Raw genomic sequence first — 15,876 nt, 5'->3', positions numbered from 1 at the left:
TAGAAATTGATGCTGGTTACCCATTGCAAAAGTTGTGACTAATATAGACAACTCAATTGTTATTCAGAACATGCAGGATATTGATAAAAACAATGATAATGTCGCAGAAGAAGAATCAAAGAGAGAACCGAAAAGAATAGAACACATCATTTAAATTTTTCAGAAAAACAGTGTGTTTATTATTGATTGAATAAGTTTAAATAAACTAATTATAAAATAACAAGCTTTGGTCTGGTAAATATTACATTTTTTACAATTTTTTACTGAAAAATTACTATCGTCTAAGTTCAGATACAATTCATTTATTTGACATAAAAAATATAGAAACATTTTTCTGTTTCTACATAAGAAATAATTTTGTAGATAAAAAGTAATTTTCATAGAATTTCTTGTAGATAAGAAATAATTTTCTACATAAAAAATAATGTGTAATCATAATTTTGTTTTTTTTTAAATATAATTATTTAATACTGCTTCATAATTAAAATAACATTTTAGATAAAAAAGTACAGTACAGTAAAGCATTAATAAAATGTTGTAATGATTCACATGAATTAAAGTCATAGGGCCTATACGTGTCACATGTCGAGCAGGTTATTACTGGCTTAATTTTCAGATAAAATAATCATCACTTATTATGATCAAAACATGAAAACACAATGGGAACCAAAAGACCAAAGGAATGGTAGGTAACAAAGAACCAAAGATCACTGCAGTTGATAGCTAAAGGGAATTGTAGCATCTTTTTATATAAGCTACTCAATCAAACCTTTTTAAGCTTTAACACTGAATATTATTTTTAGATCTTTAAAGAAAAACCAAATACAAATGTTTAATATTGTCTTGGAATTCATCATAGAGAGATTAATATCATGTAACTACTGTTTTAATACCTTTCTCATGTTGGACAAAGTGATGCTGATTGTGATAGCGTTTCATTTCATAAAGATATGTTCCTTCTTTTGGTGATCCATAATGCAAATAAAAGTGCATTAGATCATATATAACGTAACCTGCAAAAAGAAGATCTTATTAGTACATAAGAATAATGTCATTATTATGCAATGAAATAAGTTGTTCTTATTTTTTAATTTAATTTGTTTTTAAGGTATGTCAATCGACTAAACAAATTAAAATTATAATTTTAATTTGTCAAAAAAACAGATTATAATTTTTTTAAATGTGTTTTTCTTTTTAATTAAAAAAAATTATAATTTTGGTAAGAGATACTTAAAAATCCTGACATGTCAGACAGAATTTAGGTCATTTAAGCCAATTCTTCATTGTATTGTTACTGATAATGGCTGGTATTTTTTGATTCTTATGCTGTATAATCCCTATACTTTTTCGTTTGTGATGTGGTAAAGCAACAAGATGCTTCACAAGCAGGGGTAGCATATCATAACTGTAAACTATTCAATCACCCTAGCGCTCCTTAGAAAAATGTCCAAGGTTTAATCATAATACTTGTTGCTGATCTATGTGATATATATTGCTACCGCTAAACAGTATCAGCACCAAGGTAAAAACAAACTTTAATTTTTTTCTTGCATGAGCTTAAATCAATGCTTGAATTTAATTGGTGATTGAATATTTTATTTTTTCAAATTAAATTTGTGTAAAATGAGCATTTATGAAGATCACAGATGAAGCATAAATGATGCCTCAAGATGGATGGAAATCTTAGGGCACTAAAAGGAATAAATTCTTTGTTCAGCATTTAATTTTTAGTTTTATTCTGCTTTTGTGAATTAAAAAAAAATCCCTTTCAAACTATAAATAAGCTTCACAGCCTGCATTAATAAAATAAATATTCTACATAGTAATTCTGTTTTGACTCTAAATATTCGATCCTGTTTGGAATGATCCAATAGATCTTCAAGAAGTAAAAACACTATTAATTTCACTCAAAAGAGTCATATCAGTTAAAAGAAGCTGGTTGATGTATTATTGGTTTTTGTTAATAACTGTAATGAAAAATTCTATACTGTTTTGTTGATTTCTTATTTTATTTATTAACTAGTATCACTATTAAACCAAAGATAATGAAGTGTATGTCACAGCTTAGATTTTATAAAATTCCATCTTATTTTTGTTGTTTGAACTTGGATTTCTTCACTTTAGAGTGCCTGTTTTAATTTAGTATGCAACTGGGATGTGATTTTTGCAGGATGTGGTCACATGTAATGTGTGTGTATTTACAGTCTAGAAACAGTAAACTAGATTAGAATGAGGTTTGGTAAAATCTAGAGGAGTTTTTGGTACCATTATTTCTTTATTTCTGGTAGTATTAGGTTCAAAACTTATCTTTACAAATCCTTGCTAGCCTATACATTAATACAAACAAACTGCATCAGTTTGGAGTAGCTTCTATTCGATTACTACATTCATCAGTAAAACACAATAATAAGTAGTGGTTTAAAATGCATTTGCTTTGATTAGCCAATTAATTTCTCCTTTTTCTGTAAATATGTTTTCAATCAAATTAAAAAAATCAGTCTATTGCAGTCTAATGTTGTAAACATTTTTACAAGTTTATTTAATTGAGTTCTATTCTGTGATTCTTATTCTTTAAATAGTTTCTTTATTTAGTTTTACAGGAAAAAATCTCACCTTTCTTTATGCCTCATAGACTTACTTGGATGCAAAAGAATTGTCATTTTAAAAAACTTATTTCCTTTTTACTGAATTTCTAAATAACATTTTCCAATCAACAAAAAACAATAATAATATGATTTCTTTTCCTGAGTTTTGTCATCACTTACAATACCTTGAGTGAAATTCTTATAAAAAACCATAAACATTTGTTGTACATTTTTCCTGGATGAATATTATAAAATTTGTAGCTAGAAACTATAGTCTGTTTTACTTTATACTAATGAAGTCTGAATAACTATTCGCCAGTTCCCACTGAAATTTATTTTTTTAAATTCACATTAGTGGAGTGTGACAGCCATACAGTGTAGTTTTATTAGCTCCAGTCAGTATACAAAATTATAAAATACACATGGACAAAGTCAGTATTTACAAGTTAATATTTACAAATTTCCTTCTCCGAGTACCTGGTAGACTTGATAGTTGTCTTGTAGTCAGATGTTCTACCTATCAGTCTCCTCCCCATAGTTCAGCCTCTCTCGCTTTCGTAGTCAAGATGCGAGAGGCCAGTGATGCAACCTCTGCCCATTGCCGTCTTCCCCAGAGCATGTAATTTACTAAGTTATCAGGGATAATCCATGATAGTTCCAGGAGTCTCCTAACTCCTTCCCATCGTCTACAGTAAAAAATTACGTGTTCCAGGGTATCCTCCTCTTGACAGTAGTCACTTCCTTGTATTAATTGGCCTGCTTTTAATTAATTGTGACGACTTACACGGCAGCACCCATAAACCAATTATCATTGCTTTTGGTGCAGACCGCGTGGTGAACAAAGGACCACAGAGATGGATTGTTGAAAGAGCAAATTGGAACAGTTACCATAAAGCCTTCCCATCACAATATGACGATAGTGTTGATGACCTACATTTACTTTCCTCTCTTACCTCCCTGGTACTCGAGAATGCTATTAGATTCATTTCACAAACGTCAAGAAATCCAAGGCGTCCCTCTATTCCTTGGTGGAATGATGATTGCCAAAACGCGATTAAGAAACGATGGCAGGCTCTGGGTAAATTTAACCGTAGAACTAAAAATAAACATCTAAATTTGTATTGTAGAGCTAGAGCAGAGTGTCGTCGCGTATTCACAGAAGCTAGGAAAAAGTCATGGAGGAATTACGTATACACCATCTCACGTACTACTCCCACGTCTGCTGTGTGCAGAAAACTTCATGCAATTTGTGGATCCCACAAACAGTCTATCCTTGGCCTTAGCCATGAAGGATAACTCCTTACATCATCTTCTGCACTCATAACTAATCTCGCTGATCCTTTTCGTTTGGTGTCCCTAACTTCATCTAATAAATTTCAGAGATATAAGATACAGATGGAAAACGTACCGTTAAAAATTGGTGATTCGTTCGGCGAATTAAATACTTCTTTAAAATCAACGAATTGACGCATACATTAAAAATGTCACTTGACACCTCCTGTGGACCTGATAATATCCGTCTCAGTATGCTTTCAAACATTTCCAATTCGGCTCTTCATCACCTGCTGCGTATACATAGTGGTTTATTCTTCACGCAAGTCTTCCCACCCAACTGGTCGGAAGCAATTGTCGTACCAGCCGTTAAACGTGATAGAGACAAAGCACGTTTCTTAGATTACCGACCTATTTTCTTGACGAGCCCTTTGTACAGAGTGATGAGAGAATGGTGAACTGAAGGTTCATCTGGTATTTAGAAAAGCACACTGCTATATCTTCAGAACAATATAGTTTCCGCCAAAGACGATCTCCCATTGATCATCTGGTATGACTGGAAACAGCTATCCAAAATGCCTTTCTGTTCCGCCAGCAACTCGTCGCTGTTTTCTTTGAAATCAGGAGGGCGTATGACAGCTTGGAGACGAGGTATTCTAAATATCCTCAAATAATGGGGAGTCGTGGGTAATACGCTTACCTTTATTAGGGGTTACCTAAATGACCATTCATTCCGTGTTCGTGTTGGAGATTCTGTGTCGAATAGCGCCACTTTTGAAAATGGGGTGCTTTAAGGAAGTGTGTTAAGTGCCACTTTGTTTTCTAAAGCCATAAACAGCATTATTAAATGTATTCAACCACCTTTTTCATGTTCTCTATTTGTTGATGATTTTGCCATATACACCAAGACTCGTTCAACAGCTACAGCTGAGAGACTACTACAGAATAATATATCTCGCCTTGAAACTTGGTCCAAAATCACCGGCTTCACGTTCTTACCGGAGAAAACAAAATGTGTAGTCTTTTCTCGTCTACAAGACAATTTCACTCCACAAGTCCTGCTCAATGGAGAGCCAACTGCTATCTCTCCTCTTTAAATTTCTAGGTTTACTTTTGGACTATAGTCTTACGTGGGCCAAACACATTAAATAGCTAAAGGCGAGATGTTTAAAAATTCTAGATAAGCTACGAGACCTTAGCAATACCAAGCGGGGAGTTGACCGACCATGTATGTTAACGTTTTTATTATTCTTTAGTCTGATCCCGTTTAGATTACTATTGTATCATCTACTCTTCAGCGCGTCATACCGTGCTTAAGATGCTGGATGCTGTACACCACATTTTCCTTTGTGTTGTCCCTGGTGTGTTTAGATCAAGCCCTGTTGCAAGCATACTTGTAGATTGCGGTGAGTCATCAGTTTGGGATAGGCAGGACAGCTGCTAGCATCTTAAAGGACAACCATATCACCCGGTTCTTAAAGCAGTTCTTGCAATCCCTCATTTCCAACGGTATGAAAACCATCCACGTAATACAGCACTAATGGGTGTCCGTACCCGGCGTTTAATGTACCTTTTACATTTTGAACCTTCTATTTTTTCAACCTATCTCTGTATATATCCTCCGTGGAGACTCGATCCCATTAATTTTAACTACGACCTCACAGTATAATAAAACATTAAAAACTTCTTTCGTCTTTCAGAAAACGTTTTAGTATTTTTTATCAGAGACAAACCCAGATGCAGTTGTATAAACAGATGGATCGATGCAGAATGATACCGTTGAATGCAACTTTGTTGTAAAAACTTATGCGTTTGGTCTATCTGGTATTACAAATGTGTACAATGCATCAAAATGACCTTGAAAATCATTAAATAAAAATATCGTCACATCCTTATCTGTAACGATTCGTACAGTGCTCTCCAAGCTTTGGAGTATTTGTATTCCAGCCATCCTATTGTCACCGAAATACATAATACAATCGCTGAATTAAATCGTTATACACGCAGGTGAATTTATGCCGGATCCCTAGCCATGTGGAGATCCTGGGTAATAAACGTGCGGATTACTCTGCTAAAGATACATGTAGCCAACCATCTTTCATCACTCGAGCTACAACTACCGATTTTAATAATTCCATTAAACATACACTTCGAAGAAGGTGGCAAGGTGACTGGACCGCTACAGCGGATAATAAACTCAAAGATACGATGTTACCATGGGACATGCAGAAAGATTCGCCGAGAGGAAATAGTCCTGTGCAGATTGTGATTAGGACATACCGGATACCTAATGTCAGTGGAGAGCGCACTATTGTGCGTCCGATGTGACTGCCGCTTGACTGTGCACCACATCCTTGTGGATTGCGTGTTATGCGGCTTTACGTCGCAGATTTAAATTGCCGATGGACATACTGTGCGTCCTAGGAAATGACAAGAATGTCCTAGACCGGGTATTGTTACTTTTAAGAAGAATTAATATACTTAGTAAGATCTAACTCGTCATAAAAATTTATATTATTTAGTTATACGCGCGTTATGTATATTATCTAAATTATTGCATTTCTTTTACTATTTCAGTTTTATTCCTATTATTGTCTTAGTTGTCATCATAGTTTTAACCCTATTTTACCAATATTTTAATATCCGAGAAGGAGCCTCTTGTTATTATTTTGACTCGGGCGATGATGACGCGAAAGCGTTTTTCACCCCAAAAAAATAATGTTTACTCAGGATCTAAGATAGTAATTAAATATGGATAAAATAAGAGTTAAATTAATTTTGTAGAATAATTGGTTACAGTTAATCACATCTAAACTAAGATGAGCTTGAATCTGTCAGACTTGAAGTTGTTTACAAGCTGCAAAATTCATTTCTCGTCATTCAAAAAAAAAAAAAAAAAAAAATGCAGTGTACACAGTATTCCGGAACGTATTTCCCGAACTTCAGATGCCGATTCAGGACATCAAAATGAGCAAAAAGGTTCATATCTACATAAGTCCTATTTGCTTTGATTTACTTCTGGACGCCATTTTGTGATTTTCAACAAAAAATTATTTCTTAGAAACGGGTAAGCCTACTTTAATTAAATTTGGCAAATCTAATACTAGTGTCTTGTTCTACAAATTTTATTCTACAAAATAAAAAATGTTGAAAACATCATCTTAAAAATTTCAAAATAACAGCCATCTTAATTTTTTAATTTTCAACAACTTTGTAATTATTTGTTGACAAACAATCGAATTATTGCAGACAATTAACTCGGTAGTACGCTTGAGCACCGTAATGCAAGCTGATAATTTTTATTAATTTACTATTATTATTTATTATTAATAATTTTTATTACGTTTAGTGGAGGAAATAAAATCAGCCAAAATATTATCAGCTTGCGTTACGGTACGCAAGCGTACTGCCGGGTTAATTGTCTGCAATAATTCGATTGTTTGTCAACAAATTTTTACAAATGAGGGGGTCATTTTGTTCAAAATAAAATGTTTAATAAATTCTGTGTATGAAAAAATTTGATCAAACAAATAATCATAAAGATATTGAAGATTAAAAAACTGACAACACTTGTAGGATTTTCCCGTCACGCAGCGTTTTCCTGATGCACGGCTTACACACACATACAAACACAACTTAATTTAAAATATTTATAATTTTATCTAAATATATTTTGTTGTTTATTTAATTCAATGATTCTAACTAAAGGGCGCGCGCACACCGTATTACATTCGCGCGAGTGTGGCGGTACTAGCGGTCAATCTAAATCTTTTTTACACTTTAAAATTATTCATTTATTTAATTCTACCGCTCACCTGTGACGTCACAACATACCGACGACTACAACAGTTGTACGTCAGTGCTACACTAGTGCTCCTTGTGGTAAGAGGAGGTACTATTGAGGCAATATACCCACTTAGCCGCTAGTTTAAGATATTTTTTTGGGGTGGGTGCGATTTTAACAATTTTTTTTGTTGAAATATTATGTTTTAATTGTTAACAAATGTGCCTAAGAAAAATAACACCTTAATTATGAGAAATTTTGAAATACTGAGGGTAACCTTGCTGTACAGCCTCACCGTTGATCTTTTAAGCTGAAAATTAAAAGGCATCAATGTTCCATATATAGAAGTAATCTGACCAAGTTTGGTCAAAATCGGTTCAGTAGTTCTGGAGATATAAGGAGTGCAAGACCGAACACACACAAAACATTGGAACATCTGGAAAACTTCCATATGGTTTTTTGAGTTCTTTTGATATCAGAACTTCAAGATCCGGTGAAAACCGCATATGCCCGAACTGGACAGATTATAATACTTTTCCTTCTGTAGCGCTAAACGGAAAAGTCAAAATTAAGATGGCCGGGTTTTTGAAATTTTTGAAGATGACTTTTCAAAGTTTTTTATTTTGTAGAATAAGACACTAGTCTTAGATTTGCCAATTTAAGTAAAGTTGGTTTACCCGTTCCTAAGAAACAATTTTTTTGTTGATAATCACAAAATGGTGTTCAGAAGGAAATCAAAGCAAAATAGGACTTATGTAGATATGAACTTTTTTGCTCATTTGGGTGTCCTGAATCTGTACCTAAAGTTCAGGGAATACGTCCCAGAACACTCTGTATATATTGTATAGTAAAAGTAACTGGATATTTGGGCTCAGCCTGTGGTTACCACTGACAACTGTAGAAATTGTAAAAAAAAAAGTAAATGTAACATATTGTGTGGTGAAATTGTTATTTACATGGATTAAAAATGAAATCTTCAGAGTGTTAAGAAAAAATTTACTCTTCTATTATTCATTTAATTTGGAATAATTATGGATCTGGAAAATGATGATTAAACTTCTGATACTGATTTTTAGGACTGGACACCAATCAAATGGCAGCTAGTTTAATTACATGTAAAAATTTAATTTATCTAATTGGAAGTAACATCCATTCTACCATGAAGTGGCTTCAAACAGACACAGCTTCATACAAACTTAGGTAAGGTAATATTTTGTATTTTTTGTATCCTAGAAAATTTCTCAGGTTCAGTTTTAAGCAACATTCGCAAATTTTCTCTCTTTTAACTTTAATGAAAAGTAATTTATCACTTCTCATGAGTGAAATAGTAGCTGATAATAAAGAACAAATCATAAAACCAGATAAGCTAGTATTTAATGTTTTATAATTATAAAATAATAGTAATAAAATCATATAAATATTAACCTCCATGGTGGAATGATAACGCCTGCCATTCATCTGGAAGGTTCTGTGTTCAAATCCTGGTCAGGCTTGGTATTTTTTGCTACAATAACTCTTCTATTATTAAGAAACTGAAATTGAACACTAGTTTATCGTTTTAGGAGAGAATAAATAATATAATATTAAATTGTAAATATATAATAGTCTAGGCCATGATAGATGAAGTGATGGTTTTAATTGTATAATTACCTTGGATTGTACCAGCGAGTATAGCTGGTGCTAAAATATTTGGAAATAATAAAGTGTATAAGCCATATCCTAATACTCCTACTAAAGAACCTGGTCCAGGTGGAAATAGTAGCCTTCCATCATCAAATGGAACCTAAATGAAAAAAGAAAGTATTGTGATACTATTCAGATTTTTGGAAGAAATTAATTTCATCAAAATTATATTTCATAATTTAACTTAAAGATCTAGAGTGAGCGGCTCTCATAAAAATGACAACAGCAACCAGTTATGTGCTACAAACATTTTCACGATTCTTAAATTATTTTCTTGCTTTTGCAGCCTTTATAGAAAAAAAAATATGTCTGACATAATTTTTTATTTCATATTATTTTTAAAAATTCTGTTTTAACTTTATTTTCGTTCAAAATTTATTTAAATCTAAATATCTAGTATTAGTGTTCTGGTAAATAGGAGCAGTCTTTTGATAAATTATTATTTTGATAAATATTAATAAAATACAATGCAAAAAAGTTACAAAATTTAATTAAAACAAGAAATCTTAACTATAACAACTCAGAAATATTAATTCATAGAAATACTATAGTTTCACTAGACTATATGCGGGTTGAGTACATGTCTGTTTTTAAAGCATACTTTTTTAGTATAAAATGAAAAAATAATTTTACAAAAAGCAATTTTTAATGATTTATACATGATTTATAACTTTGTTACTAAAAACAGTTGATATTGTTCTGTAGAATATAACACAAATCCAAAATTACATACATTTAATAAGCAAAAAAAGGAATACAAAGCAAATACTCCTTTAACATTTTTGAAATTTTTTAAGCTGGCATGATAACAATTATTATTAATACATTATCTGATATAATATTTTTGTAGCAAAACCACTTAGAAGGAATACTTAGTTTTCATTATAATTTTATTTGTCTGAGTATTTAAATCTATTAGATAAAAGCCAATATTTTTTTAATAAAAAAATATTATTTCCTAACAGTTGGAAGTGACCAGACATTACCAAAACTTGCATATTAATTCCCAAGAATATCATGCATCTTGTGGCAGGCTTAGGTGAGAAAATCTGAGTATAAAGTAATTTGTTATTAGCTTCTTTGAGCTGAATAAGCTGTTTCATATAATCACACCAAGCCTGCTGAATATAGTTGATTCTTAGTCCTACAGGTAGCAGCTTTACTCTATACACATAAGTGTTGGCTATTCAGCTAGTTCTGAGTAGTGATGTTCACTATTCACTATTCCTTGGATGGATATTATTAAGTAAAAACTCATTTCTGTGGGAATTTATATGTGCATTATTATATGTACTGCCTCAGTGAGAAGGGGGATTTTGAGTATTCTACGTCATTAAATAATTGCTTTTTAAACAATTTTTTTTATTTAACTAAAATTTTGTTTTGCATAGAATATTAGTGATCCCCCTAGCTTCAATTGAGTTTCCAAGAGAGGGGATGCAATACTTAGTCTTTATCAAAGTTTTCCATTGAAATTTGGCTAGGGTATAAACCAAGGGAGTAATTTTTCTTTAATAATCTGATTATGTTCTAATGTAATTTGAATTGTGGGATGAAAAAGAGAGTCAAATTGATTGATAGATCATTGAACAATTAAATAAAAATTTATTCACCCTATAACTATCAACATTTAAGAGCTGCACCAGCAGTCCTTCAATCAGTTTCTAAGTTAATATATATTTTCTCTTTCACAAAAATACATTTTTTTCCAACTAACCAATTTGTCCTGAAAATCTTATGTAAATATGAATAATGTTTGTAAATTAGTATAATGGTTAGCATTCTGGCTGATTAACTTATATTAGGTTTAATTCCTGATAAGGGTTCGGAATAACTTCATTATCACTTCATCCAGCTCATTTTCCTAGTCATAATACATGTAAAATATATCGCATATCTAAGATAATAAAATAAACGTGTTTATGGCACAGTTATTTCATTTTGGCTGAGCCAGTTTGCATAAAGTTGATATCAAAGCTTTAGTTGAATTAGCATAACTTGACTGTAAACTTGTGTTTACTTGTTTAATATAGTTTTAACTGCATATGCCACTCTGGAACTTCTATCAGCAATTTAGATTGCATTAGGAGCAATTTATCTGAATGATTCAGCTAAAGATGGTGTTATAGAGTTAACTCTTCTGCAGATTAGAAGATGAATGCTCAACACGGTAACTTGAAGATTATGATTTTTTGAATAATATTTAAGTGCTGAAAAAAAGGGATTAAGGTTGCTGTAAAATTTATGATTGAGCCAGTTTCATGAATTAATTTGAACATTATTTTTGGGTGAACTTCACTTTAAATTGTAAAAGTTAACTCTTTGATTATATCTATTTCCTGTCCCAGATACTGACCTGACTTCTCAGGAACTTGTATACAGTTGGAGGCTGTAATCCTTTCTGCTAAAGATTTTCTTCATAACAAAAGTTCTGAAGGAGTAAGTTTATCTAATCCAGCTTGTCCTTCCAGAGAAAGGGATCAGTACTAATAGCACACATGTACCTGTTTGTTGGGTAGGCCCTTCTCCTTTTGTGTGTTCATGGAAGAAAAGAGAGCTATTCTGTGTTAGTATTTATTTTAACGTTTTAAAGTACAAATATTTTTTCTCTTCTGTAAGTGTGCTTGTAGCATGCATACGTTAAAAGAAAGGACCACCAACACCACTCCCTGGGTTGTTACTTCTTTTACAATCTAAAACTGAAAGCTCCAAAGGGAACTGAAACTTATGAAAGTGATAAAGTTACTAATAATTCCAGAAAAATACCAGGGTTATGAGATCATTTATGAAATTACTAACATTAATTTACAGAGTTAATCTTATTTTCTGTGAAATACTAAACTGAGGCAGATGTTAGAATAAAGAATCATTAATAAATTATGTTCTTAGAACTTTCAATTCATACATTATGTCTTACTGGCAGAAAATAAAAATGATAATTTCAATATGAAGGATAGTTAAATAATAATTAAGGCTTAATTAATATATTATGTATTATTTTAATTTCTAATCTAAGTATAATGATTCTTTCACAGATGTAAGGTTGTGTTGACTACCAAAAATTAAAAATTATTCCTCTTTCTCAGAAAAAATAAATCTGACCAATCCCTTTTGTTCTTTACATGCACTTTACAAGCATCAGAGCCATAAAAAAAAAAACACTGAAGCAGATAGTGTAAAGCAATTAAATTAATGCGCCTCTTTCTGTTATGAAATACTCATAATGTATCACATACACAATTTCTTTGTGGTAAGGTAAGTAAATAATAATAATTATTATAAATATTATTTGCAAACTAACATTAACAGTACCACATCAAAAGAATCTGCTTAGATGTGATTTAGTAAATCTTTATCGTATCTATAAGACTCTAAAGAGTATTATTTATTATGTATTTACCTTATGATGAAGGCCATGTAATGCAAAATGTATTGTTATTAATACTGGTGAGTCATCTGGTGGTTTCAAATGGAACAACCACCGGTGTATTGTGTATTCTACAAGTGGCCACAGACAAAGCCCAAATAAAAAACTAAACACCATAGAAATCACTGTTAACAGAAAAGAAGAATGAATATTTTCATACAATCTCTGAACAATAAATAATTCTTTTATTTATTATTATTGTTATAAAGTAAATCAATTTTACTAACAACTTTTTAATGAAGTCTTCTTAATATTTTCTATTAATTACAAGTAAATATTTGTTTTTACTGAAATAAAATAAAGTATAAGTAATTAGAAATGAATAAAACCAATTTTAATCTCTTATTTATATATTATAAATTATAAAATTCAATTATGTAATTTTATTTATTATTAATTCCTTTCATGTATTTAAATAAACACAGTATTAATTACATTAAAAAATTGGGACAAAATTATTTCAAAATGAATTAAATTTTTATGTTAAATTTTTAGTATTGTTTCATTCAAATAGTTTTTATTATTACTGAGTTATCTGAATAATTATAAAAAATTAAGTGTCAATATCTTATTCACAAATCAGTACTTCAAAAAATTTAATGTAAGTTTTATTAAATTAACTGTAGTAATAATAATAATAATAATCATATCCCCGGATAAAACATAACCCTTTGTTCATGCAATAACATCTATGCACATGTCCGGGGCAGGCAACGACTTGGTATTTTGTTGCCTTCTCTTATTTTGGCCAACAGGGCAATGGTTTTACTCAGGAGCCCCCTATGGAGGAAGAGATTGGTGGTCCGAAGCTGTTCAAGCTGGTTGCGGTTATACTTCTTGGTTTCATTAAAAGCAGCGGGGGCGAGAGGCATGATTGTGATCTGATTTTGCCCATGCTGGGCGGAGGACGGACAAGAAGTGTTCATTCCTCTTCTCGGTTGTAGAGCCGGATTGAGGGTAAACTGCTATGAGGTTAGCTGACGAAGTCTTGCGCCGCTCAGTGTGAGTCAGTCGCTTCGGCTCTGGGCAAGAATTGCTCTATTGGTAAGGGGGTTCAAAGCCCTTACTGCTATATGCAAGCCCTGGGATGTTGGTATCATGAGTCAGGCAGTTCCTGACTCCCTGGCCCAGGTTAAATTTATGGCGGGTGGCTGACTGGGGGCATGCAGGCAGTATCAATGATTCGGAGGACGACCAACCTTCTCTCTGTCCGCACCTAATGACATATTGACTGACGAAACTTATAGATTATGGAAGCATCAATATCCACATCTTCTGTGGCAGAGGATCCATGCAAAAACCCTCATCCGGGAGAATCGTTATCTTCAGAAGCGAAAAGAATGAAGAGCGTCGAGTTCAGTGAGACAGAGAAGAAGATCCGAATTAAGTTTCGACTTAAGAGCTTTGGAACAATTCCAATGTATTAGGTGATAAAGAAAAAAGAGGCTCTTTCTAAAATTAGTCATTTTGTGATTGCTTATGGATCACGGAAGGTGCAGGAGTACCAGTACATGAGACTAGGAAGACGCTATGGGTTTGTTTGTGGAGATCATGAATGACCTATAGTCGTCACGATTACTGAAAGCTGCAAAGATAAGACTCATTGATGATGTTGTATCGCATGTACACTAAATACCTCCAAGGAAGTTGTGTGTAGGGACCTTCTAAACTGCGCAGATAAAGAGATCGTCGAGGAGCTTCAGGAACAAGGAATTGTTGTATGCCGATGTAACGGAGAAGTTGTACTCTCCGCATCTCATACTTTAACATTTAACAAACCTAAGTGTCCTGAGAAAATTAAGGCTAGTTTTCATAGACTAGATATCTGTCATTTCATCCTAACTCCATTGCGGTGTTTTGGATGTCAAAAATTCAGACATACAGTGGCAAGATGCACTAGGAACGGTCTGTTCCTAGTGCATCTAGTAAGGATAGGTCTTATCCTTGTGGTGATCCATTACATCCAGATGACCGATGCAAGGATCCGCCAGTTTGTGTTAACTGCCATGGATAACATTCTGTTAGATTGCAAAACTGTCCGATCTATAAGGAGGAAGTAGTAATACAAGAGATAAAAGCCATTCAAAAGATTAACTACTTCAAAGCCAGAAAAATTGTGCACAGCAGATCACATGCTCATGTCCTTTGCTCAAGTTGCTGTGCCTCCTGAAGCTTCCTTTAAATTAAAGGATGCAATTTCTAAACTGGCACCAGCATTAGCAAAGGTGATCAAATGTATCATCGATCACAAATTGAAAAGTCGGCCAATTAGAGAAACTAATCCAAGGCTGATGAAGAAAGAAGCAGATATCTCTACACAAAAGATTCTTACACAACTGAGGAATGAACCTTGAACCAGGCAAAAGGCAAAGGAAAGTGAAACCAAAATGAAGAAGACTGAAGCTAAAGTACAGATTGAAAAAATTCTTACTCGGGAATCTGTGAAACCAGAAGCAAAAATTTTGTAAAAGGAAGATTTAGAAAAATGAATAATGGTATCTCTAAAAGCACGGAGGCCTTTAAACGAGAGGCCAAGCATTTCGACCGCACCACATGCTTTAGCGGCGATTGCATTGGGTCTTAACTCTGATGCGTTGTTGATTGCACCATCAGATCCAGTATCATCTGATGCTGGCAGCAAGACATTCTCTGTAATTTATTGCTGAGGATCAGAAGGCTCCATCTCCAAGGCCTTAGATACCTTGGAATTCGACATCAAAACCTTTAGGAAGATGGAAAAACGAACAAAGGGAGAATGACCTGAGGGAAAACCTAGACGATAGAACATAAGAAGAGGCAAGTTTTTTTATGTTTTTTGACAAACTCTAATGAAAGGATGTGCTTTTTGATTTTTCTACGAAATTTTTTATGTGGAAAGGGGCGAATGGCCATAGCAATTAAAGTCATTAAAACCTCAAAAAAAAAATAATAGCCCTGAGGTGAATATTCCTCGGATCCGGAACATACCATCTACATTCCAGGTCCAGGGCAGTAAAAACTGTACATAATTACAATTCATATCGATGGTTAACAGGATTTCAAGTGTTTTCCTCAGAAATGTTAATTTTCTTTTGGCCTGGTTTCCATCTAGTACCACCTAGTAACTATAAGGACTAGACTTTTCG

The 15,876-nt window shown here is 32.9% G+C and overlaps 1 protein-coding gene across 5 annotated transcripts in view; it reads right to left on the bottom strand.

The window, feature by feature from the left end:
* Positions 1-15,876, bottom strand: part of Fa2h (Fatty acid 2-hydroxylase) — a 159,452-nt gene that overhangs the window by 16,208 nt on the left and 127,368 nt on the right. For all 5 annotated transcript variants that reach the window (XM_075371617.1, XM_075371609.1, XM_075371634.1 and 2 more), the window contains exons 5-7: positions 12,725-12,876; positions 9,292-9,424; positions 894-1,013 (exon numbers count right to left, since the gene is read on the bottom strand). In XM_075371617.1, coding sequence (XP_075227732.1) covers positions 894-1,013; positions 9,292-9,424; positions 12,725-12,876 — 405 coding nt within the window. The remainder of the gene's footprint in view (positions 1-893; positions 1,014-9,291; positions 9,425-12,724; positions 12,877-15,876) is intronic.

Source organism: Lycorma delicatula, chromosome 1, assembly GCF_047948215.1.
Source record: "Lycorma delicatula isolate Av1 chromosome 1, ASM4794821v1, whole genome shotgun sequence".
Taxonomy (NCBI): Eukaryota; Metazoa; Arthropoda; class Insecta; order Hemiptera; family Fulgoridae; genus Lycorma; species Lycorma delicatula.
Note: the sequence above shows the minus strand (reverse complement) of the source record. Positions and strands in the feature narration are given on the sequence as shown.